The following is a 24,694-nucleotide window of genomic DNA, read 5'->3' as shown; positions in this document are numbered from 1 at the left end:
CAGATCTTCTACTTAAATCATCATCATCATCATCATCACCACCATTTTTTGAGTGCCAGGCACTTCATGTGCATTGCATTTAATTCTCAGGATAACTTGAAAGAAAGTAGGCCCCCCCGTTTTACAGATAAGGACGTGGAGCCAGAGCTGCGGATACCCTGCTTGAGACTTCTAAAGGCTCTCTTTTCCGATGGTCTTAGGCTCTACAGCAGCGGTTCTCAACCCGTGGTCGCCTAAGACCACCGGAAAACACAGATATTTACATTACGATTCATAACAGTAGCAAAATTACAGTTATGAAGTAGCAACGAAAATAATTTTATGGTTGGGGGTCACCACAACATGAGGAACTGTATTAAAGGGTCGCGGCGTTAGAAAGGTTGAGAACCACTGGTTTAGACCAAGAGTCCTTAACTTGGGCTTGAGTGGGTGGGCGGGGGGCAGAAGGTTTGAGTCGTAGAACGCTCTGAAATTGCATGCAAGCTTTTGTGTGTCTGTGCATTGTTCTGAGGGAAGATCATCACTTTCTCAGATTCTCCAGGGGGTTTGAGGCCTCCTAAGAACCAGATTTGGGCACCACCCTACCTTCATTTTACAGATGAGGAAACAGCCAGTGAGAATGCAAATGATGGAAAGGCACTGGGTTTTGATTTGACCAGAAAGTGAACCACAGATTTCTTTCTAAACTGTGTGTGTGTGTGCGTGTGTGTGTGCGTGCGTGTGTGTGTGTGTGTGTGTGTGTGAATAATACATCACATGTAGAGAAAAGTGCACAAAAGGAACGTCGCGTCTAACAAGTGAACATCTGGGAGCCACTAACCAGGTCATGAAATCGGACACAGGACCCTGGAGTGTTCCCAGGTGGCCCTCCCTGACCAGATGCCACCCCCTCCCCCCCGTCCCTCTCCTGACTATTAGGGTGACCTTGTCCTTGCTTTCCTTTATAGTTTGACCATCTGTGCATATATCCCTAAACAATATGGGTCCATTTTCTTGTTTTCATCTTTATATACATGCAGTCATACTGTGTTTCGTTGTGTCTTTCTTTTTTCAGCAACATTGTTTTCCATATCCATCCATGTTGCATGTGGTTGTAATGTGTTCATTTTCATTGCTGTGTGGTATTCTGTTGCTTCATCATATTGTAATTATCTCCTTTTATTGGATATTTGATTATTTATAAATTTTGACCATTAGGAGCAGTGCTTTTAGAATTCTTATAAATAGGGTTGCACGTATGTATACGTTTCCCAAGGGAAAGCCAATATTTATTAAGCTTTTGTGGGAGACAGAATACCTAGCTCTTCAAGAAAAAGCGAAGACACTTTCTCATATATTCCTTATTAATGCCTCATGCAGGAAGGACTTCCTTTCAAGGAATTCTGTGGTTAGCCTTTGCATAGGTTCCAGTTGTCCCCAAACTTGTAATAAGAATCAGAGCCAGAGCGAGAGAGAACGACCTCAGGGAGCCCAGGACTCCTTTTGGGGCCGGAATCTCCAGGACGGGGCCTGGGAGTCTGCATATTTAACAAGCACCCAGGCGAGCCTGGTGTCTGGGAGAACACCGCTCCACCCTGATGAATGGACTAGGCTTAGTCATGAAGAGATTCGGAAAAAATGTACCCGTGATCAGAATCTTGGAAAACAGGCCTTAGCAAAGTTAAGGGAGTAGAAAAGTTAAGGGAGTAGGATTTATTTAGCCTGTTTAAAAATCGGAAATGTTGAAGGCCTAGGGCAGGAGGTGGGGGCAGCCTAGATGGGGTCAGCGGAGGTCGGAGGGGGGGGTGGTGATAAAGGGGACATATGGGTAATACTTTCAACAATAAAGATTTTAAAATATTGGAAACATGATGAGATAGTTGTTTGCAAGAGAAGGAGAGAGTTTTCTAGATGAAAAGAAAGTATTTTCGAAGTCAGGCGAGATTTAGGTTAACCAGAGGAAGAAACTCCTGCTAAAATCAGCAGCAGATCCATCTGCGAGGCCATGTGGTGGGGGTGAGAGATGAAGGCGGCTGCCCTGCCTTCAGGGAGCTGAAGACAAGGAAACAGCAAGCACGCACGGAGCTCGGGACGAAGCCGGGACGGTATTTCATCCAGTCTAGACTGTGGGCTCCATCCAGCACGCTGAATAGGCGCCTCCGGACCGATGGGAGAGCAGCAGAGGCAGGACACGGGGAAGGCTGAGGAGTCTGCGGGTTGAGCGAGGCTTTAGGAGAGAGCCTGTCTTAGGCGGATGGGGTGACCGCATTCAAAAGCAGAGGCAGCCAATGTTTTTTACTGTGATTTCCCCGGTAAAAAATACACATTTTATATCACCATGCAGTACACGCATACAGAGACATTTAACCTTATTAAAATGTGAGGTGTCTGGTGTTTCTATTTTTTTCTCTATTTTTTTTTTTAAAGTGTTGGATTAACCCACTAATAAGTGGAAAACGTTCTAAGGGGACCAGGAACCCGGAGAGGAGGCGGGGCTAAGCCTGCCCTGGGGAGAGGGGGTTCTATGGGAAGGAGGGAGAGGGGACATTGTTGGTGGGATGATGGTCTCCAGAAGTGTAAGTGAATTACTTTGGGATGTTATGGCAAAATGTCACATGATCTGCTTCTTACACAAAACACTTCTTACCAGGACTGCCTTTGGACAGTAGATTGGCCAAGATCGCTTTTTTTAAAGATTCCTTTTGATGCTTGATTTCAGTTTAGTACCACTCAGCAGGGGGATGGAAGTGAGGGAGAGAAATTTGCTTCTGGATTGTCAAGAGCAGTAACATTAACAGACACCTGTTTTGTCCCATCTTGTGATTAGCTGTGGGATTTTTGCTATAGCACGTAGCACTGAATCCAGTAGTTTCCTAGGAGAAAATAGAGGGAATGTGTCCGTGGACAGGTCTAGGAGAGGAAAGTGATGGCATCTTGAACGCCATGCTTCTGGAAGGCGCGTGGTATGGTCAGTTGTGGATAGCAGAACCAATTACAGGACTAGAAAACTCTGTGACATTAGCATCTGCTCCCTGCTGTTACCAGAATAAAGGAGTCTGTTCACCTGCCCCCATCAAAGCCCCCTCAAATGTGAACAGGAGTTTGCAGCAAAGAGAGTTTTATTAGTTGAGGAAATGGCACCAAGCCCGGAGTCCCAGGCAAGCTAGTGCTCAAAGACCCGGCTCCCTGGTGATGGCTTCCCGGGGATGGGCTCTATGGGGGAAAGTCATTCATCATGGCGGCTAAAGGAGTGGGGCCATGGTCTCTGCTGATTGGTTGGAGCCAGGTAGAGAGTAGCTGACCCTTGTGTCAGGCCCTGATGTCAGCCATGGCGTGGTTCTGTCTGGTCTCCTGAGGAGATGATCTGCAGGGTCCTTCTCCTTTCATGGGCCTGAGGCTGAAACACAACTGAAGTCTAGATGTTATCTTTCACTTGGCTGAGACTCTGTTTCTGTGATCAACAGGCTGGAGGCTTTGTTCTTAAGACAGATTGATACAGACCAGAATCTGGTGTCCAAGGGGCTTGATGACAGAAGAAGGGAGTGGACAGGCAGAAAGGAGACAGGGTCGTGTTAAAGAGAGAGAGTGTCTGCCCGGTTACACTGCCACATGGCATTTCACCTGGAAGACTCAGGTTCAGAACCTGGATTCCTGGTTGGAGGTCTAATTGGGACCCTTCGTGGCCATTGCTTTTAAAGCACTTGTGAGACCGTTAGGAGTAAAGCTCTCCTCTTTTCCCAGCTGATGGTCTCCTTTTCCCCCAGGATCTTCAGGTCTGCCCTTGTCTTCCCACTTTGTTCTGAACTGTTCTCGTGGCTCAGACTCAAAGGCCAACATACACAGCACCATCCTTCCCCTTCTCGCTGCTTCCGCTGGGCCCCATCTGCAGCACATACAGGTTGAATGGTGTTGCCAGTTATTTATTAAATCTTTGTGTGGGGGTAGGCATGTTCTCTCGCCTCATGTGTCTACGAGAAAAAGGAGGCGAGATAAAAGAGAAGCGTTTTAGATCTCAGGGGATTTGCCATTGACCTTGTCCTCCAAAGAGTAAGGGAAGGGGGGGATCTTTCCTGCTTGGTGCTATAGAAATTGAACTCCCTACATGCCCACATGTAACTAATTTTAAGAAATCCCTGCAATCCCATTTTTCTCTACCCGAGTTGAGTGCACGGCACTGAAAAGGAAAACCCTTTCATGTGGCCGTTCTTTGCTTAAGTATTTTCAGTCGTGTCCCCTGAGATTTAATATCCTTTTGATCTTCCCAATCCCGTTTTAATTTGGTTCGGGGAGGATTTAAAGACAACATGAATAACGGAGCATGGGATCATGTAAGTAGGAATCATGAGTCCTACATGTACTTCAGTAAACTTTGCTGGGTTTGTTTTGGCTTGTAAAAAACAAACAAACAAAAAAAAACGCACTCTGGGGGAAATTCGCTGCAGGCTGTTTCTTGGTGTTGGCTACGTTTTGTTTTTCAGTAAAGCTTCCTGTGGTACTAACAGATGCTTGTGCCTGGAGTGGTCTCTTGATTGTGTCCCCCTCCCCTTCCAGAGAAAGCCCGATTCATAATTGAAGATAAAACCTAATGTCTTCTTTGCAAGCAGCTTGATTGTTTTCGGAGAGTGGATGACATTGGCCCGGACACCTTCCTACTTGGTTAGAAATATTTAGAAAGCCGTCGCATAGAGCTGCACCGAAGCCTGGAATTCAAGTTAGAAATCCAGTTCCTCAGCTGCACTAGCTACATGTCCAGTGCTTCATGAGGCGGGTGCAATCTTGGTATTCGGGGCCGGATGCTTATTTGTTGTGGGGAGGGGGCTGTCCTATGCTTTGAAGGATGTTTAGCAGCACCCCAGCCTCGAGATGCCAGTAGCACCCCCTATCCATGACAATCAGGAATGTCTGCGTAGATTGCCAAAAATCACCCCTGGTTGAGAAGCACTGCCTAGGGCAGTGATGGGTAGCCTTTTGAGCTTGGTGTGTCAAACTTTGCCAAAAAACTGAGCATAACTCGGGTAGTGTGTCACTTTGAGGAAAAAACATTATTTTGCAAATGTTTCATCCTCAGGAGCAGCAAATGTTTCATCCTCGGCATGCGGTCGCCTCAGCGGCCGCGTGTCATCAGAAATGGCTACGCGTGTCAGTGCTGACACGCGTGTCATAGGTTCGCCATCACTGGCCTAAGGGCACAGTTTTGGGCAGTGCAGATATAGAATGTTTCTATTAATGCAGACAGGACTGTTCTGGAAAAATCCCTAGCAAAGTTTGGTTTGGGGCATTTTATAGATTAAGCTTTTTGAGCTTTAAGGGGATCAGTGTGGTCATCCAGTGCAATGCCTTGGGAAACTGAGGCACAGAGAGGTTTTTGAGTAACTTTAGGTTCATAGCATATAACGGTCAGTGTAGAGTTGTAGACTTAAAATTCATGCAAACTTGGAGACAAACTTCTCATTTTCATTCAAGCTTATCATTCTCTCTGTGTTCTTTGGGGGTGGGTGGGAGTGGGTGGGGGAGAGAGTCCTGAAGATGGGAGGGTCCAGTCCTGAGACTCTCAGAGAAGTAAATTCCTGACTTGAACCCTGGGTACACCTGTGTTACTCCTCCATGGCCTGTGCTCTCTCTGAGGCCCTGCCTCCAGGCTGGGGACAGCGGGTAGACCCACCCCTGCTCAGTGAGAGGGCAGCCCCGTTGGGTTTCCCAGTCCCATCCTCGCAGAGAGATTGGGAACACCCTGGGGCCACGGAAGACTGTGGTCCTGTAAAATTCCCTTTTGTTAGTTTTTTAATCTCCAGTATCTCTTCCATCTCCTTCCCTGAAGTGGTCCATGGCAAAGCCTTTAGTACGGAATTTCTGGAGGTTCTTTGGAGGCCACAAGGAGCCCTGGAGACCTGTGTATAGAGAGTTTGGGGAGTGAGGAGGAGTCTCTCTGGGCGGGGGCGGGGGGTAATGGGCACCTTTAGCGACAGGGGTGAGAAAGCAGGCTTTGCAGGGGGAGTCTGGAGGTGACCGGGGCCTGCAGAGTGACCCATGGGCTTTGAGGTGACCCAGGATCTTTTCTCCCCCCATTAATCCCATGGGCCTCTCTCCCGATGACTTCCTGAGTCGCCGATTGTATCCTCTCACTCCCTGCTCCAGACCTTTAGTGGCTCACTGTTGCTGCCTTCACTTTGGAAACTTCTTGGTCTTGCACTCAAGGCCCATCTTCTTTTGCATAGAGACCCTCTCTTCCCTTTGTGAGAGTGAAAGCTGATTCCTGTGCACACGATAGCTTTGCTGTCCCTGTGTTCGCCTAAGTGCTCTGCCGGGGCTGGGGTTCGGCCCAGGAGGCTTTGCTCGGAGCTCTTGGATGTTAAGTAGCTCGCTCAGGAAGCTGTTTTGTTTCTGGTGATACTTTGTTGAGTCCGTAGCCTGGACAACTACTTAAAATCAGTGCACGGCTCAGAACTCAGGGCCCGGTAAGCAGGCCGGAAAGAGTGGCAAAAAAGGCAGACAAAAAATTACATGTATTATAACCCCTCCGATAGCCTTGAGCCGTTGGCCATTTGGTTCTGTAACCCCGTGGGCCCAGTGAGCTGTGGGCCAGGTCAAAGGCCATTGCTCTGAGAGGCCCGCTGTCAGGTCGAGCTGGAAACAAGCTAATGTGTAAACTGGCCTGCAGGTCTTTGTAAGTTGCCTCATCTCCCCAGCTTCAGTTCAAACAAGTAACTTCATTGCAGAGTTTGGTGACCAGCTGCTATTTCATTGAACTGTTGATGTTTCCTTTTGGGAAATCGGCTTTCTTGAGTGCTGCCATGGTGAAGGGGAAGGTATTTTTAAAGCGCCCATGGGGCGGGGGGGGGGGGGGGGGCGGGGAGGAGGGAGGGAAAAGTTTGATTTGAGCAACAGCAGGGAAGGATGGGAGCAGGAGGCCCGCGGTTCTGCCGGGAGCACGGCCGTGGCCACTGCTGTACACTGACGCTGTGTCTCCCCTTTGCCCACAGACCAATGAGTGGAACAAGAACGATGACCGGCTGCTGCAGGCCGTGGAGAACGGAGATGCGGAGAAGGTGGCCTCGCTGCTGGGCAAGAAGGGGGCCAGTGCCACCAAACAGGACAGCGAGGGCAAGACCGCGTAAGCTGTGAAGAGTGGGTTCTACCTGGGCGGGTTCTCGGCTCTCCGAGTGTTCCCTGGAACCCCGAGGTTCGCAGGGGACCTCCACAAGGGCCCGTAAGGGGCTTTGAGCAATTGCTGTCCCCGTGCCCCATGTTAATGGAAGAGGGCATTTCAGTCTAGCTCCTTTCTCTTCAGGCTCCAAGTGACACAGGGGCTTTACCTTGAATGGCTGTACTTGTTCCCAGGAATAACCACAGATTTCACCAGGGAAGGAAGAGCACCAGGATGGCAACCAGCTGATAGATGGGAAATGAATTCCATCCTGGCCTAGATACAGCATGAAAGAGAAAGAGTATTCTTTCATAACCATGTAACCTTACTACTTCTATTATTTTTTTAAACCCCTTTCTAACATAGGTCAGTAATTACATGAGTAGTAGGAATCTTGCTCGCCATAATTAAAACTATTTGATTGTGTGTGTGTGTGTGTGTGTGTGTGTGTGTTTCCATCCTTACTCTGGTCGTGCAGTAGAGAAATCATTGACTTTGGAGCCAAATAGACTTCTAATGTGGACTCTATCCCTTACCAGTTTGCAGTCCCGGAATCTCAGTTTGTACACTGTAAAATGGAGATGGTGTATTCACCTCCCTAGTATTTATGAGTCTAAAACAAGATGCCGACGTTGGGTGGGCGCCCCAGAGCAGGCTCTGAGACAAGAATCTGAGTGCAGGTCGTTTCTCTTGCCAGCGACCCCACGAAGTGCGCAGTGAGGGGATGAAGTAGCCTGCTATTGGCAGGTTACTGCTATGGCCAACTGGAACGCATTTTCACTGAGAACTTCTGGGAATCTGTTTAGACTTAGAGCAGGGCTTGGCCAACTGTGTCCTGCTGTCTGTCTTTGTAAATAAAGTTTTATTGGAATGCAGCCAAGTCCATTATTGGTCATTGCCCGTGGCTGCTGCTGCATTGCGAAGGCAGGTTTGAGTGGTCGGGACAGAGACTGTGTGGCCCACAAAGCTGAACATACTGACTGTCTGGCTTCTTACAGAAAGAGTTTGCTCACCCCAGCTTGGAAGTGTGCCTCAGAGTTAGCCCACCCAGGGGGTAAGGAAACTGGGGTGTCTATTCCTACTCTCTCGTCCCTCCAAGGCTGAGCGCTGCTCTGAGGGACCGTATGTTTATGGCCACAACAAATCCAAGAAGATAATTGGTGGGGCACCTGGAGAGATTGATGCTGTATGCAAGGAGCTAGCTCAGTACCCAGCCATAGTAGGCTCTTGATAAAGCCCGTTCCCTTTGCTTCTTAGCCTAGAGGAGAGGGTCTCAATCCTGCCACCTTTAGAATCGCCTGGGTGCTTTAAGAAATACTGATGCCGTGCCCGCTCCAGATGTCCTGTATCACTTGGCCTTGGAGAGGCCCAGGAATCAATACTTTATGGTGTCCCACGTAGGGTCAACCAGAGAGAACCAGCATCTAGAAACTAGACTGACTCTAGATGGAAGGATCGGTAGCGAGAATAAAGGGCACTTTTTCCTGAGATTGGGCATCACATTTTAGCAACTTTTGCCAGCGAACCCCTCTTCCTGACACCCGCTAGATCCCATAGCACAGACGCCGGTCCTGGTGTTGCGGGAGCCACAAGATAGCTCCAGGGGCTGAGCTCTGTCTGGGGACCAGGCTGGCTGTTTCGGGAAGGGCAGGGAGAAGCGTTCTCTCTCCGTCACTGTCTGGTCCTCTAGGAGCTGGGCTTGTCCTCAGCCAAAGCCCCAGATTGAGCACCCCTCCCCCCAGCGCTGGGTTGACTTTGCCTTTGCAAAGGCCTGTCTCTGGGGTGTGGGGCACAGGGCGCAAACCTGGTGAACTCTGACTTGACAGCCAGGGCTCCCAGTACTGGGCAGGCCTTGGCTGTTGGCTGATGTGTTGAGCCTTCCCAGCCTTTTGTAATTGTTAGTGCTGAGCCCTCTGGCACTCTGGATTAAAATTCTCTTGATAGAAGGGACTGTAACTTTACACGGCTGTAATTACACCATCCAGCCCACCGCTGGGCTTGTTGTAGATACCCAGAAAGTGTTTGTGAATGAGTCCATTAACCTTTTCCCACCATGCCCCATGTGGAGTCAGGGCTATTGGATGGACAGGGGCGGAGGCCACTCTCCTGAGAGTTTTGGTGCTCGACATGGTGCTTTTGGATCCCTTCTTGCAGCATTACACAGCTTTTCTGGCTCCTCCTCCCCCAGTCCCGCTTTGCAAGCGTCTGAACAAACCCACCTTTCGCAGCTCTGCCAGGGAGAGGGGAGGTAACGGTTTGTGACAGTTTTGTCTAGGACAGTACCCACTGAAATGAAAATAGAACATTTAGATTAGCAGCTTAGCCACGGTTGTGATCAGCTGAATAAATGTATACCTTTCGTTAATGAGGATGTATAGAGGACACAGTCAGAATGCTGTTTTCTATTCTCTCTCTTTTCTTTTTATTGTGGTAAAATATACATAAGATAAACTTTACCACTTTAACCATCGTATACATTTCAGTAGCATTAAGTACATTCGCGATGTTGTACAACCATTTTCATTGTCTGTTCCCAGACATTTTTCATCATCCCAAGTAAAACCCTGTACCCATTAAGCAGTGACACTTCCAAACCTCTTTCCCCCCTCCCCGTGGCAACCACTGGTCTGCTTTCTCTCTGTGAATGTGCCTGTTCTGGATATTTCATAGAAGTGGGGCCATACAATGTGGGGCCCTCGTCTCTGGCTTCTTTCACTTAGCACAGTGGCTTCAAGGTCCATCTTTGTAGCATGAGTCACTTCTTCATCTGACTCTCTTACAGAGCAGTTAGTTACACAAAAATCACCGCCTCCGTCTTGCAGACGGTAACACGAAGGCCCACCTGATACAGCCTTTGCTGCATTCACCCCGGAACCAGTTCTGGCATGTCCACCTTTGCACGCGCAAGCCCGCCGTTTTTCCCTTCGATGACACTTAACGTGGGGAGTTAGAACTGTGTGAAAAAGGGAGAAAGGAGGTATTTGTTTTTTCAGTGCACGGTTTTCCAGAGCTACTCATCTGTTAACGTGTAATCTTTCTGCTTGGAATATTCCTTTGGATGCTGACAGTTACTGCCTGATAACTACAGGAATTTAAGTGTGAAAGGCACCACGTCTAGCTTCATATTTTCTTTCAAACCGAATGGTCTTCGTGTGCAGAATGAGAGGGGCTGTCGCTGCAAACGCTCTCTCCTGTCCTCCGGCATCATGGAATGGTGTTAGCCAGGCCAGGGGTGCTCCACAGCAGCGAGTCCGGGCAGAGTGGTCCCCGGGGTGCAGCCTTCCCCCTCGCACGCCTGCACTTCTGCACTGGAGTTGGTGCGGCCCGTGCACCCTGCCTGCCTGGCATTGCCTCCCTCGCTTGATCTTCCTCCCGCTGTGGAGACTGTTCTGTTCTTGTGCCTGCTCTTTTCACGTGCGCTGGTGTGGTAGCACGTGAACTGCTGACCTGCTAGGAGCGGTCCTGCATGTGTGACAGGCCAGCCCAGCGTGTCCCCTCCGCTGGAGATCTTGGCCCCGCGGCCCCGTGCAGCCCGCACGGCCACGTGTCCTTGGGTCGTGCATGCAGTGTTTTGCATTTGTCTCCAAAGGACAAGGCCAGGGCGTGCACTTGAAAGTTAGGTCCTTGCTGGTGCTTGGCCTCATTCTCTGCCTGCTTGTTCGGGTTCACCCTGTGATTTATCCACCTGCTTGTCAGCATGAGGCTGGAGGCCTATTTTCGGAGCTTTTGTGAGAGCCCACTTTGCTAGTTTGCTCAGGAGCGCACAGTGTTCCTCTGTTGCCTGACAACCTGGAGCCCTGATGTTGGCTTTCAAGGGCTCCCCCACCCCCCCTCCCCAGCCCGGCCCCTCCTTAGCTCAGTGTTCGCTCGCACTTGCCTTTACCGGAGGGGGGGGGGGCTGTCTGCACCCTGCCCTCCCCGCAGGTGAGAAGGTCCAGGTGGTGGCCCAGCTTCTCTGTCCAGTCCAGAGCGCCTCCCTCTCCGATGGGCTCAGTCCTGTGTGGTTTTTCTTCTCTTTACACCACTGCAATCCTAGTGTAGAATTGGGTGTGTTTCCTTACATTGAAAGAACAGGAGCAACAGCACAAAAGCCTCAACAGCGTGGGACAAGCCTCGGCTGTCTGGGCGACTCGCATCCCGCACAGCGCGGGGGGCTCGCTGAGGGGCAGGCTCACGGGGTGTCTGCAGCTCTGCTGGTCTCGTCCACTCTGCTGAGCGCAGACGGGCCTTTGGTCCGAATTTGTGGGAGTGACTTTTCGGGCTGGTTCTCAGGATAAAACACTCTCTTTCTTGCCGGGAGAAGTCTCCTGGGTAAATTCGTTAGGGGTGAAGTGGCTTGGGGTCCAAGAGGAAAGGAGCTCTCCTGGTGAGTGTCACAGCCCGCCACTCGGCTGCCCCAGCTTCCAGTGCAGTTTAAATAGGAACATGCCCAGCCTTTCCTGCCTAAATCCCCGACGACCCCCAAAGGCCTGGGAACGAGGCGGCCCGAGGCAGCCAAGTCGGCAGACGTTCTCCAGACGCCTCCCAACCCAAGGTCGGTGACCAGATGGGCGGCCTGGTCATTCTTCAGCCTTTGCCGTCTCTTCCTGCAGCATTGCCTTTAGGGGTGGGTAAGACCCCTTGCCTGAAAAGTTCCTCCCTCTAAAACTGGTCAGAGAGGGGCTGCAAACCAGTGAAAGCAACTGAATGGCTGGAATTCACGCAGGAAAGAGTAGAAGAAGGCGATGTCTTGGGTCCGAAGGGAGCAGAATGGAGCCGGGCAGCAAGTTGAGCCGCAGGCTATGTCTGTGGAGCGGGCCTGGCTTCTCCCCGCCCCTCCGTTCCCGTTCCCGGTGGAGGTGAGGAAGTGGGAGGGCGCCCTGGCCCTAGACTTGGGGCCGCAGAGCAGTCTAATTGTTTCAAGATGCTCTCTCCTGCATGTGGTGTGCATTTGGTGAGCGTTATGTGTGTTTGTCTTAGGAACAACCAGACTAAATAAAATCACTGCTGGGGCTGTAGCATTTGAAGAAATGCCACCCAGGCATGGACGGATAGACAGAGAGGTAGACACAGTCTGCACACGTGGCCCACGTGGCGGAAACCTGATCTTTTTCGTGGCTTTGAAAGCAAGAACCTGTGCGAGTATTCTCAAATGATGCTGTGGAGCTTCACTGTGAAACACGGGAGGGAGGGGGCCCTGGAGTTCTGTAAGTCACATGACCAGGGCTTCTTCTGGCTGTTTTCTCAGAACAGGAGGCATTCGATATTTCCTTCCAGCCGTTGAGTCTTGGAAATCAAGTCAGTTTGGCCGCCAAGTGAATTCACCTAAAACTGCTAGACTTCATGTGTCACGCAGCCTTCCCCGCTGCAGAACCCTCTTCCAGCCAAGTCGCTGTCTTTCCTGAGACCTGTTACCCTGGGGCAGAGGGAGACGCTGAAGGACAGAGTTGCTGCCCTAGCATAGCCACTCTGGTTTGGGTCACCGGGGTTTCTGAAGGTGATGGAACCTCCGCTGCTACCAGCCAACGGGCCCGCATGTTTGTTGCGTTAATCCAGCCGTGGGGAGGGACTCCTGCGTCTGCAGTGTTCCAAACCCGATTGTAAGCGCAGCCCAAGGAGGAGGAAATGGGGTCCTTGTCTAGAAGATGCACAGCATCTAGCCAAGGAGACAAGACCGACGGCAGTCCTGCTAACCGTAAAACACTCAGCTGCAGGGGGTGCAAGATGGGGAGAGACCGGGACGCACTGCGGTGGCTACGGCGTGCTTCCTGCCCCAGGTGGGACGTGAGGTGGACCGCCTTGAAGGGGGGTCAGGCGGACTGGGCAGGTGCAGGGAAGAGAAGCCAGTGTTAGTGCTGGCCGCAGCATGAGGCCACCCCGAACTAAAGGAAAAACAGCGACACGGTGACCGCTGCTTCCTTCTCTCCTTGACGGGCTTATCATTGCAGTTCAAGGTCAGGGCCCCACTGGACGCCAGACCAGTGATTCTCCACCTGACGCGCATTAGAATCACCCGACGGCTTTGAAAAGTGCTGGATGTCCCCCTCAGAGATACCCGTGTCGTGAGCGTGGGGTGCAGGCTGGGCCTGGGGATTTTCAAAGCACCCAGGTGATGTGAATGGTCAGCCCAAACTGAGAACCACTGCGCTGGACACTCCACAGTGAGACCCAGGGTTCCCAGCAGGTCCCACCCCCTGAGAGCTGACAGGTGGGCGGGGGGAGGCAGGAGCCCGTGTGTGTGTGTGTGTGTGTGTGTGTGTGTGTGTGTGTGTGTGTAATGCTGTGCACAAAATAAAATTAAAATGAAAGCTAAATTTGGCCTTAAAGTGTATGATGCAAAGTAACGTAATTCACGAGCTTTTTAAAGGGAAATAGGGCATGTTAAAGCTGAACAGATCTTATTGCAAAGTTGTGCTTCAGAGGGAAGACTTGTAACCACAGAAGTGGTGCAAATTGATGCGAATTGAATAGGAAATATTGGTGGGTCACAGGACTTTTCCTTCTGAAGCTGATTTCAAAGCCGGATTAAGTATGTTGAGACTGAAGGACTCCAGACACGCAGCTGGGTCATGTTCAGAGCCGAAGCAGACTGCCTCTCCCCTCCCTCCGTCCCCTGGCGTGCCCCCACCGCCGGACCCACTCGCGCAGGCCGAGGTCAGCAGAGCCTGGGAACTGTAGTGGCGCGTTGTGATGGAGAGCAGAGCCGGGCGGATGGGCGTGGGTCCCACCCACACAGGCAGTGGCCTCCCCTCCGTCCGACCCCGCGAGAGAGGGCACCTGGAGCAGGGGGTTCTCACGCTGACAGCATCCAGGCAGTTCAAGGGTCGAGGCACGTACATCACTTAGCACGCGCCTGTCCTTTAGAAACATCCTGTTCCTCCCGGGGTCCCTGGGATGCCTTCCCGGATGCCACCGCCACCACGCCTCCCACCGAGTCCTGCGTGTCATTCAAGGCCCAGCTTGCCGTCTCTTTCACGAAGCCCTTTCTACTGATGGGTCTGTTCCCTGTGTCCTTCTCTCATCCCTGTTATAGACTGTCGGGGTTAGAGTTCATTCTTATGCGGTGGGTAAGAAAGGAGTCGTGAGGAGTCACGTTAAACTGGGTGCCCGCTGCTGGGCTAGGGGCTTCCTCTGTGTGACGCATTCAGGCAACACCCTCATCATTCTTCCCCCCATTTAAAGGCTGTCAGTTTCCTGGGTGTTCCTCACCTGATGCTCTCAGCCACCCTGGAGTCATCCCTGAAGAAGGAAGGGTGGGCTAACAGGGTTCAGGACTCAGTACAGACCACCTGCTCTCGGCTCTCGGTACTGAGTCTGGGGGTCTGCCGTGACCCCACGAGACAAACCATCTCCATCGGCCCCGACGGGGATTTCCTGAAGCCCAAGGGCTCTTTCCAGGCGGCGCTTTGAGGCCGGGCCTTCCTGAAGAGCTGACGCTCGGCCGCAAGGCCGTGGGGTCTGTTAGTTCTGAAGCTGTCGTCTTTCATCCGGGCCTCCTCCCTCCTGTCCCCAGGAGGTCTCTGTCCCCAGAAGGTGGCCCTGCCGATTCTGCGAGCCCCTCGTGAGCACTTCAGACAGGAAGCCTCTTTGTGCGGCCTTGGTTTCTCTGCTGCAGCCACCTTTGATTGTGGCCGTCTGGAGCACGGAGCAGGGAAGGGCAACCCATGTCCCCTTTCTCAGCCTTTCTGCCACTTGGGCTCCTCGCAGGAGCAGCGACCGAGTCTCTGTTGCGCCTGCTTTTGAAATCGCTGACAGCCCGGCAGCCACAGCGCTGCCCGCCCCCCGCCCGGCGCTTCCTCTCTGGCTGATGGGGTGGGTCCCCGCGGGCGGAGGAGAATTCAGTTTTCCAAGGCTTTGTGACTAGAAACCCTGAGACAGTCGTACTGCCTGTCTTGCCCTCAGATTATAATCTGCAATGGGAATCCAGGTCCTTCAGGATTAAGGGGTGTCCCGCTGAAATAGTGGGTGTGGACTGAGCCTCATCGCAGCTCAGTGACCTCATTAGAACGGACACGGTGCAGCACTGACTTTGAGAACCTGGCAGAGGCCTCGGGGACCACATGGACAGATGGGTAAACTGAGGCCAGTGAATTTGAGTGACTTTGTTGTCACATATGCGGGATGGCAGAGCTGAGACCAGAGCCGAAGAACGCTGGTGTTCAGTTCCTGCTCCTTCCTGCTGTGCCGGTGGTGGGGGAATGAACCTGCATCACAATCACCTGGGGGCTCATTGGACCAGATTGCTGGGCTCCACCCCCAAGTCCGGGCAGGAGCCCGAGAGTTTTCATTTCTAACAAGTCCCGTGCTGGTCTGGGCACCAGACTTTGTACCATGTCAGGTAGAAAAATCAAGCTTATCCTCCTATATGCAAATTGACCCTAACAGCAGAACGCCTGGTCGCTATGACGCGCACTGACCACCAGGGGGCAGATGCTCAACTCAGGAGCTTCCCCTTGGTGGTCAGTGCGCTCCCACAGGGGGAGCTTCGCTCAGCCACAAGCCGGGCTGATGGCTGCAAGTGCGGCGGCAGTGGCAGGAGCCTCTCCTGCCTCCTCGGCAGCGCTAAGGATGTCTGACTGCGGCTTAGGCCCGCTCCCCTCCATCAGTCGCACATCCCCTGAGGGCTCCCGGGCTGCAGAGGGATGTCTGACTGCCAGCTTAGGCCCAGTCCCCTGGGGAGCGGGCCTAAGCCGGCAGGTGGACATCCCCCGAGGGCTCCTGGACTGCGAGAGGGCGCAGGCCGGGCTGAGGGACCCCCCCCCCCCCGCCCCCGAGTGCACGAATTTTTGTGCACCGGGCCTCTAGTGATAACATAAAGGACAGCTTCTCCCTAAGAACTTCCATTAGAACCCGAGAAATACATGGTTAGGCAGGTTTATGGGTGCGTCTTGGTTTAAGGAAACTCGGAATAGAAACTTTAAACTAAAAAAGCAAATTCAAAACTAAAGATTCACATTATCTCCCACCCCACCCCCGTCCCCCCCCAAAAAAAAAATCACTTCTGTCTGCCTGGAAAATTGCAGTAGGCAAGACACAGTGTCTGCCCTCACGGGCCATACAGTCTGACGGGCGCACAGACCCTAAGCACGGGCCTCTCATGTGACGTCAGGGACACCGAGGAAAATGAAGAGGCCGGGCCACTCGGAATACTTGGGAGCGAAGGGCCTTCTGAGCAGACGCCTGCGTGTGAGCGGATTCCTGAGTGGCGTGAGGGGCCGAGCCGTGTGCTTTCCTGGAGCTGTTGTCCTGGTGGAGGGAACAGCAAGGCCAAGGCCCCGGGGGGGAGGGTGTTTGGTATGAATGGAGAGAGCTGGGAGGTGAGGTTGGATGGGAGCCTGTGGGCCATGGGGGGGGGGGGGGGAACTTTGGGTTAAATCCTGAGTTTTAAGTACTTAAGTTCCCTGATTTGTTTTTAATATGATTTAATATCATGTTCTCCCCTCCGAAAGATGTCCTACGAAAGGAATGCAACTCAAGGGCAGGCGATGTTAGGCGTTTGGGAAATGCTGGCGCTCTCCAGGGATCCTGAAAGCTGGTTACGGGCACGAAGCATTTCAGAGTCTTCCTGACCCTAGGGGCCCCCTCCCGGGGGTAGGACGAGCTTTTCAGAGGAAAGAAGGGAGACATAGGCACGTCCGGGAAAAGCTGCTCTTGGCGTCGGAGCCGCGAATGCAAGCCCTGATCTTCCACATTCCCTGGCCTCTCTGGGCCTCAGTGTCTTCATCTGTGAAATGGGGGTGCTAGACGAGTGTATCCTTCTGAACCCTCTGACTGTGGGCATCTGGGCCTGGCGTGGCCATTTCTTGGTGTGGGCGTGTGGGTTGCCTGATTCGAGCAGGGACCGTGGCAGCAGAGGCAGTGGAAGGAACTGGAAGCACCGGCGTGGCAGCCCCTGTTCGTTCCTGACGGCACCGCCAGCGCCTCTGGGCCCGGGAGCTGGAGCCGGAAGAGCGCGGTCCCAGTGGGTTTCTGTGAATGGATGAGCCTGAACTATCAAAGCCTCTTCAGAGCAGCCTCGCGAGTCTGTCTGGCCTCCCGCTCTGTGCTCAGCTGGCAGTCCGAGGCCAGAATCGTTGGTTACTGCTCCGAACGATGGCAGGAACTTTCCAGGCCGCCCTCGCGGCGTTGGAGGAGCCGCAGCGAGCCCCCTTCGGGGGAAGGGCCTGGGGAGGAGCCGGGCCCAGCACGCGCTGCGGGGGGGGGGGGGGGGGGGGGGGGCTTGCACAGCGCTGAGTGCCTGTGGGAAGTGAGCCCTCCAGGCGGGCTGTTGGCCTCTGCGCGCCCATCCACTCCTGCCCGGGGAGAGCCTCAGCTGCCCCGTGAGAAGCCAGCGTTCTCTTTTTGGCCAAAGGCTTTCATTTTTCCAGTTCAAACCTTGTTTTTCAAAGAGCCGCCCGGCCGGGAAGTGATCCTCTGCAGCGCTGCCCGGTCTGCAGAGCGGCTTAACAGGCACGGCGATCGCCCAGCAGGCGGGAAGGGCCAGCGCTGTGGGCAGGGAGCCCAGGTTAGCATCCAGGCTCCCTGCCTGTTCGTTCTGGGACTGGGGACACGTTTCCAGACTTCTCTGTGCCTCCGTTTCCGCCTCTGTAAAGTGGGGGTGATAGCCGTGACCCCTCCCATAGGCTGGCTGGGATTGCAATGAGTTCAGACGGAGCTAGTGCCGTGTGTTCCAGTAGACCCGCTGCGGTTATCATGGGTGCGGTGGTTATTGCGTTTCCTGAGCGTGCTGTAGAGCTGAGGGAGCTGAGGGTCAGTGCCTCGGCAACAAGGCAGCACGCCCAGCATGGCCCCGGCCTCCAGGCCGCTCGCCCTCCCTCGGCGGGCTCCCCCAGCGCCCTGCACCGGTGCCCGGCTGCCGTTTCAGAAAGGCGACTGGGAACATCAGGGGGTTGACCTTCTCTTGCGGGTAAGAGAGTGGGGTGGGGAGATTGGGAGCCACAAAACTCTTAAGCACAGAACCCTTGGGAACTTTCCAAGTGACAGAAGCAGAGAAAGTCCAGGGATTGGTGTGCAGTAAGGGATCACAGTGGTATGTAAATCTAGGCTGCTCTGTCTGTGCCTTTTCGATGCATCTCTGTCTAAGGGCCCAGCCGAGCTTTATACACAGAGCGAACCATCCCCGATTGCAATGACACTTGAAACCGCGTGGGTTCCTTTTGTGTGGAACACAACACGAGATTGTTTTTAAGGCGAAGGGGATTCTGTTTTCGAACGAACTTTGAAACAGTGGGTGCCTTGGTAAGAATGATGGCGGCGTTCTTTGTCATCCATGAGGGGGTGCTTGTCAAATGTCGTCTCCACGTGCATCAGCTGGGAACCTTGTACATGTGCGGTGGGGACTGAGCCTGCTTCCCTCCCCTCCCCTCCCCTCCCCTCTCTTCCTTTCCCCCCAATGTATTTTTATTGATTTCATTAAAATTCGCATCTCTTAAATGGAAACCTGCCGGATGGGAACCAGCCTTGGCCGCGGGGTGGGGGACCCGGAGCCCTCCTGCGCCCTTGCCGGGATGTGAGGTGGTGCGGCGGCTGTAGAGAACCTCTCAGCAGCTTCTCGCAGCTAACCGTGGGCCCTGCCTGACTCGGCAGTTCCTCTGCTGGGTACCTACCCACTGGAATGAAACACACAAACTCTTGTACACGAATGGCTGAGCAGCATTAATCCTAATAACGCAGAGGTATCTGAATGACCCTAACCAGTGAGTGGATACACAAAATGTGGTAGAGCCATACAATGGAATATTTTTAAGGGAAGAGTGGCGTGCTGAGACATGCTGCAACATGGGTGAACCTTGAAAGCATGCCAAAGGAAAGAAGCTAGACACAAGAGTCCATGTCCTGTGTGATGCCATCTTTATGAAATGTCCAGGTCAGGCAAGCCCGCAGAGGCAGGATGGAGACTGGTGATTGCCAGGGGCTGGGGTGGCATGGGAGAAGCAAGGACTGCTCATGGGTGCGGGTCTTGTATTTTATGGTGATGAACATGTTCCGGAACTAGAGCGTGCTGCTGGTCGCGCAGCTTTGAGAATATACTAAAAATAACTGAATTGTACATTTTTAAACTATGAATTTTATCGATGCAAGGACTAGAATGCGCTCCTGCTTCTTCGGTCTTGACTGTGGCTTAATGGAAGGGTGTTCGGCATCACACATTTGTGTCTCATGGAGTCAGAATGGCCGTGCCTCCGCCCAGCACTGCGGACAGTTTGGGCTCGGTAGGTACTTGGTGGTTGTGGGGAGCTGTGTGGTGCCTTGTAGTGTTTGCCAGCAGCTCTGGCCCCTGCACATTCAATGCCAGTAGAATGCCCCCCCCTCCCTCAAATAATCAAAATATCGCCAGACATGCAGGGGGAGGGCAGCACGCGCACCCCCAGTGGTGAACCTCGGGTTTGGCTTCCATCCTCCACTAAAAGCCGAGACCCACGAGGCAGGGACTGCGTTTTCTCCACGTTTCTCAGTGCGCAGAGCAGTGCCTGGCACATCAATAGCGCGGTCTCAGGCATCATAGGAGGGAACGGATATATTTAGCTGTAGCAGTGCTTACAAAAATATACAACTATAGAAATAGGAAAGCTGCCCCAGACTTGGGTTAGTTTCAATACCCTAGAGCAGTGGTCGGCAAACTCATTAGTCAACAGAGCCAAGTATCAACAGTACAACGATTGAAATTTCTTTGGAGAGCCCAATTTTTTAAACTTAAACTTCTTCTAACGCCACTTCTTCAAAATAGACTCGCCCAGGCCGTGGTATTTTGTGGAAGAGCCACACTCAAGGGGCCAAAGAGCCACGTGTGGCTCGCGAGCCGCAGTTTGCCGACCACTACCCTAGAATTACCGTGGACAAGAACAGTGTCTTTGTTTTAGGATGGGGCCGCGTTCACCCACCTACTGCTTTGCCTCCCATCTCACCCCGGTCTGCACACCCTAGACGCAGGGGTGTCCTTTCACCATTTCTCCAGGACACAGGCCAGCAGGGGCCACCGGCCATGCTCTCTGCTAGCTGTCGCTGACCGGGGACACCCTCTGCTCCCTAAGCCGAAGCAACCCCACAGATGCCCATCAGTCACCTGGACGCCACCACTGAGATGCCCACACGTATCAGTCACTGCACCAGAAAGGAACCTACTCCTGCCCCCTGCCATCAGGCTCTGTCACTGATTAACCGTGTGTTTCCACCCACAGCACCCAGCGTTCCACTTGAGTGTCCCATTAAAACTTGGCTCCGCTTCTTGCTCACCTTCAGAGGCTGAATGCTAATGACTCGCTGCTGCCAAGCCCTGCTTTGGGGATTATCACTTCCAGCCGCGGTGCCAGAAAGCTGGCCGCTCAAGTGTGGGCTTGAGACAAGGCTTGAGACTAGGCGTGGAGGCTGTTTTGTTTTCTGCAACTGTCTACACTTTGTTCCTGAGTTCCCATTCAGTGGCAGAGCACTTAGCTTTTTGTTGTTGTTGTTGTTAATCCTCACCTGAGGATATTTTCCCATTGATCTTTTAGAGAGAGTGGAAGAGAGAGGGGAAGACGGAGAGAAACATGGATGTGAGAGAGACACATCAATTGGTTGCCTCCTGCACATGCCCCAACCAGGGCCTGGGCCGGGGAGGAGCCTGCAACCTAGATACATGCCCTTGACCGGAGTTGAACCCAGGACCCTTCAGTCCGCAGGCAGACGCTCTATCCACTGAGCCAAACTGGCTAGGGGGAGCATTTAGCTTTTATTCTCTCTCTCTCCCTTCCTTCCTTCCTTCCTTCCTTCCTTCCTTCCTTCCTTCCTTCCTTCCTTCCTTCCTTCCTTCCTTCCTTCCCTCCTTCCCTCCTTCCCTCCTTCCCTCCCTCTTTCTCTCCCTCTTTCCTTTCTCACTCCCTCTCTCCCTCTTTCTTTTCTCCCTCCCTCTCTCCCTCTTTCCTTTCTCCCTCCTTCATTTCCTAAGCAGTGGTGGTTCTGATTCAACGTCTGCTAGCCCATCTTCTGGACATTGAAACCAAGTCCAACATGTCCAGACTCTGTCTTGCTTGTTATTCCATGGAATCTGCCCACAGAACTAACGAGTCTCCCAGTTTTAGAGCATAGTGCCATGTACAACGGCGTGGACTCCTGTGTTGGTTCTTCCTTCAAGACCACAGTCACAGCTTAACATCTGAATTTTAGCATTTCTTCATTGCACCGCGGGACATTCTAGACTGGTGCTGGCTGTCATTTAAGTCAGTTGTTTTTCTTATCCTTGGAGAGATGTATTCTTTTTTTAAAAAATATTTTTTATTGATTTTTTACAGAGAGGAAGGGAGAGGGATAGAGAGTTAGAAACATCGATCAGCTGCCTCCTGCACACCCCCTACTGGGTATGTGCCCACAACCATGGTACATGCTCTTGACCGGAATCGAACCTGGGACCCTTCAGTCCGAAGGCCGACGCTCTATCCACTGAACCAAACCGGTTAGGGCGAGAGATGTATTCTTGAACCTTTGAAATTGGTTCCTATTTTGGCCTAAGACTGCTATATACCAGAAAGCTTTTTTGAAGTCACTTGTCAGATTCCATGTAATTAAAGTGATCTGGCACATTCTCCCATCAAAGCATTTTAGCCAAAATACCAAATGTCTTAAATAATCAACTCTGTTCTATGTGGAGTTGAGACTTTTTTTTAATGCTTCACTTTGCCTTCATAAGTATTTACAATCAAATAATATCCACAGGAACCTAACCATCTACCCTGCGGGTGGTCACACACAAACTACGGGATACGGGTGTCCTTCAAGGTCCTAGCGGGAAACAGGTGGCACCCCCACATGGGCTGGGTGCCTCGAGTGAAGGAAGGTGCTCCTTACACATTTGTGGTGGGCTTAAGCCAACACGCTGGGACGGCAGCCCTGAGAAGGTGATGGTGAGAACCGCTTCCTGTCTGAAGGCGCAAGGAGAGAGAGCAGCTACCGAAAGCCGAGGGAGAGCCGGTACAGAACGCGGGCTTCACCGAGGGGACAGCCACTGCCAGGGTGTGGCCCGGCGGGGGGAGGGGAAGGGTGATGCCCTGCACCCGCCTCTCATCCTCTTGTCTCTTGTCTCGTGTGTCTTCCATTGGTTGGACCCAACCAGAAGCCGAAGGACAAGGCAGCCCACTGGGTGAGTCCAGGAGAGGCCTGCCTCCTGGGCCGCAGACCCGGGGGACAGGGCTGGAGGGCAGGCAGGGCACAGCACGGGCGCGGGTCCCCCAAGAGCAAGTTAAATAGCGTGTTTCTTGACTGTGCTCCCATTTCCCAGAAATGCATCCTCGGGGAGAAGGCCTGATGACACAGAGGGGAGTTCCTCGTCTGTCTGGGAAGATGAATCAGAAACTTGTGGCTGAAATGACCAGCTCTTCCTTTGCAGGCGTATCCCCCGCTCATGCCCCTGGGTTTTAGAAAGCAGAGCCGCAGCTTTTGTGTGCCATAGGGACACAACACACACCTGGGAGGTAGAGTCTTATTTGAAAAACACCTTGAAGTGATGATACCGTTCACCGAATCCCGTCAGTGAAAACGGTGTTGTTAGCTGAAAGCATGATGTTGGTCAAGCAGGGCAAAAGGACAAGCACGCTCATCTGCCCTCCTGTGAGCGGCAATTCCTAGGTATGGCTGCTGGCATTTTGTTCATCTGTAAGAGCATTGGCTGCTGACGTTTTAGGTGAAATATGTGGGAAATTTATGCATTTGGAAAAGACTGTCATCATTTTATTTTCTCAGCAGGACACAGTATTCTGCAGAATAGTTGGAGAGTTCCCAGAATAGAGGAAAAAGTCACTTCCTGATCCAAATTCTACCAAGAGAAGAGAGATGAAACAAAATCTCTCTCTCTCTCTCTCTCTCTCTCTCTCACACACACACACACACACACACACACACACACACACACACACACAATTTATTAAAGCATATACGGTGAAACCTTAAGCAGCTGATCCCTTAATAAAACACGCTACAGCGATCAAACACAGGTTGGTTTCTGTTGGTAAGAAAGTCTTTATCAGAGGATTGGGTTGTGAGTCCAACTTCCCAACACATCACTTCTCCCGCCTTGTAATCCTCATGGACCTTCCAGATAAAGATCCTGAAACCCGCAGGTCCCAGGTCAGCGCCAGAAACCACGTCAGACTACATTTCTCCACGGACAGAAATGGCGCACAGAAATGCTTCATTGCCACGTGTCTGCAGTTTTACCCCCTGTAAACACAGTCTGCAATCCAGAGGTCACCTGAGAGGTCTGAGTGGGGAAAATATAAATAGTAAATGAAGGCGGGGGGGGATAAGCAGAAGGGCACATGGAAAGGTTCTGGGTGCTGGTGGGAGATATGAGGAGGGCATCTGAGTCTCCGGCCACGTCTTCACTGGTATGAAGATAAAATGGGCATGCTCCATTTGTGAAAATGAGCAGGCTTTAGAATTATGATATGTGGTTTTCTTTGCATATGTGATGCTTCAATCAAAAGTTATACAGAATAGGGCAAAAGTAGGTTTATAGTGGTTCGTATGGCAAATAATATTATCTATACTAATAAAAGGGTAATATGCTAATTAGACCAGACGTCTTCCGGGCGTCCTTCCAGACAAAGCCACGGTGGTGGGGGCCGAGGCAGAGGTGGATAGGAGCAATCAGGCCAGCAGGGGGGAGAAGTTAGGGGGCGATTAGGCCGGCAGGCATAGTGGTTAGGGGTGATCAGGCAGGCAGGCAGGCAGGCGAGCGGCTAGGAGCCAGCAGTCCCGGATTGCAAGAGGGATGTCCCCCAAGGGGTCCTGGATTGGAGAGGGTGCAGGCCGGGCTGAGGGACAACCCCCCTCCCCCGTGCACAGATTTCGTGCACGCGGCCTCTAGTAATTAATAAATACTAATACGAGAATAAGCTCTGTGTTTCGGGTACTCACAACTGTAAACTTCCTTCGGCCCCCACCCTATATGTCTACACGCATGTGCGTGTGTGTGTGTGTGTGTGTGTGTGTGTATGTGTGCACGCTAATCATTGCTCCCGGTACTCTTACGTATAAGATAGGATGTGGCTGCCCTGTTGTCCAGATAGTTTGGGTTTCTCCCCTGGCCATAGGAGGTGGCAGAGTGAACATCTCGGAAACAAGCACAGACATGAAGAGAAGAAGATGGATATTAAGGCTTAATCTGGGGCATGGGGATGAATAGCCTTGAAGGCAGGTCAGTAATTGAGACTCTTGCTGCCGACTTCACATCCTCAAGAGCAATGAAAGTATGTTACATGTACTGTTATGAAGGATGGGGGCATTTTAGAAACCTTTCACCAAGGCCAGTTAAACAATTCGCTGCTTAAAGGTGAACTTCTTATAAAATTGTGTTAGGCCAGCGATGATGGAAAACAGAGGTATACTCGTACTGCCCGGTGGGGAGGTTCTTGTGGTTAGGCTGTATTCAATCAGGAATTCCATTTAAATAAGTCACTACATTTCCAAGTATTTCCATATGACCGAAGTTTAACAGTTATGTGTAATCATCTACAAAGCGGAGTTTGACTGTAAAGAGACATTACACATTAATGGCTGCGCAAACTTGGAAATAGTTGGTGTGATCAGAGCCAGGTAGGACAAAACGATAGTGTGGTGGAG

General features: G+C 52.1%; 1 protein-coding gene across 4 annotated transcripts in view; it reads left to right on the top strand.

Moving 5' to 3' along the window:
* RAI14 (retinoic acid induced 14) overlaps window positions 1–24,694 on the top strand; it is a 130,524-nt gene that overhangs the window by 72,881 nt on the left and 32,949 nt on the right. For all 4 annotated transcript variants that reach the window (XM_079760348.1, XM_079760347.1, XM_079760350.1 and 1 more), the window contains exon 3: window positions 6,960–7,090. In XM_079760348.1, coding sequence (XP_079616474.1) covers window positions 6,960–7,090 — 131 coding nt within the window. The remainder of the gene's footprint in view (window positions 1–6,959; window positions 7,091–24,694) is intronic.

The sequence above is a fragment of the Cnephaeus nilssonii genome, assembly GCF_951640355.1.
Source record: "Cnephaeus nilssonii genome assembly, chromosome: 2".
In the NCBI taxonomy this organism is placed as follows: Eukaryota; Metazoa; Chordata; class Mammalia; order Chiroptera; family Vespertilionidae; genus Cnephaeus; species Cnephaeus nilssonii.
The sequence above is the reverse complement of the archived record's forward strand: the minus strand, read 5'-3'. Positions and strand labels throughout refer to the sequence as shown.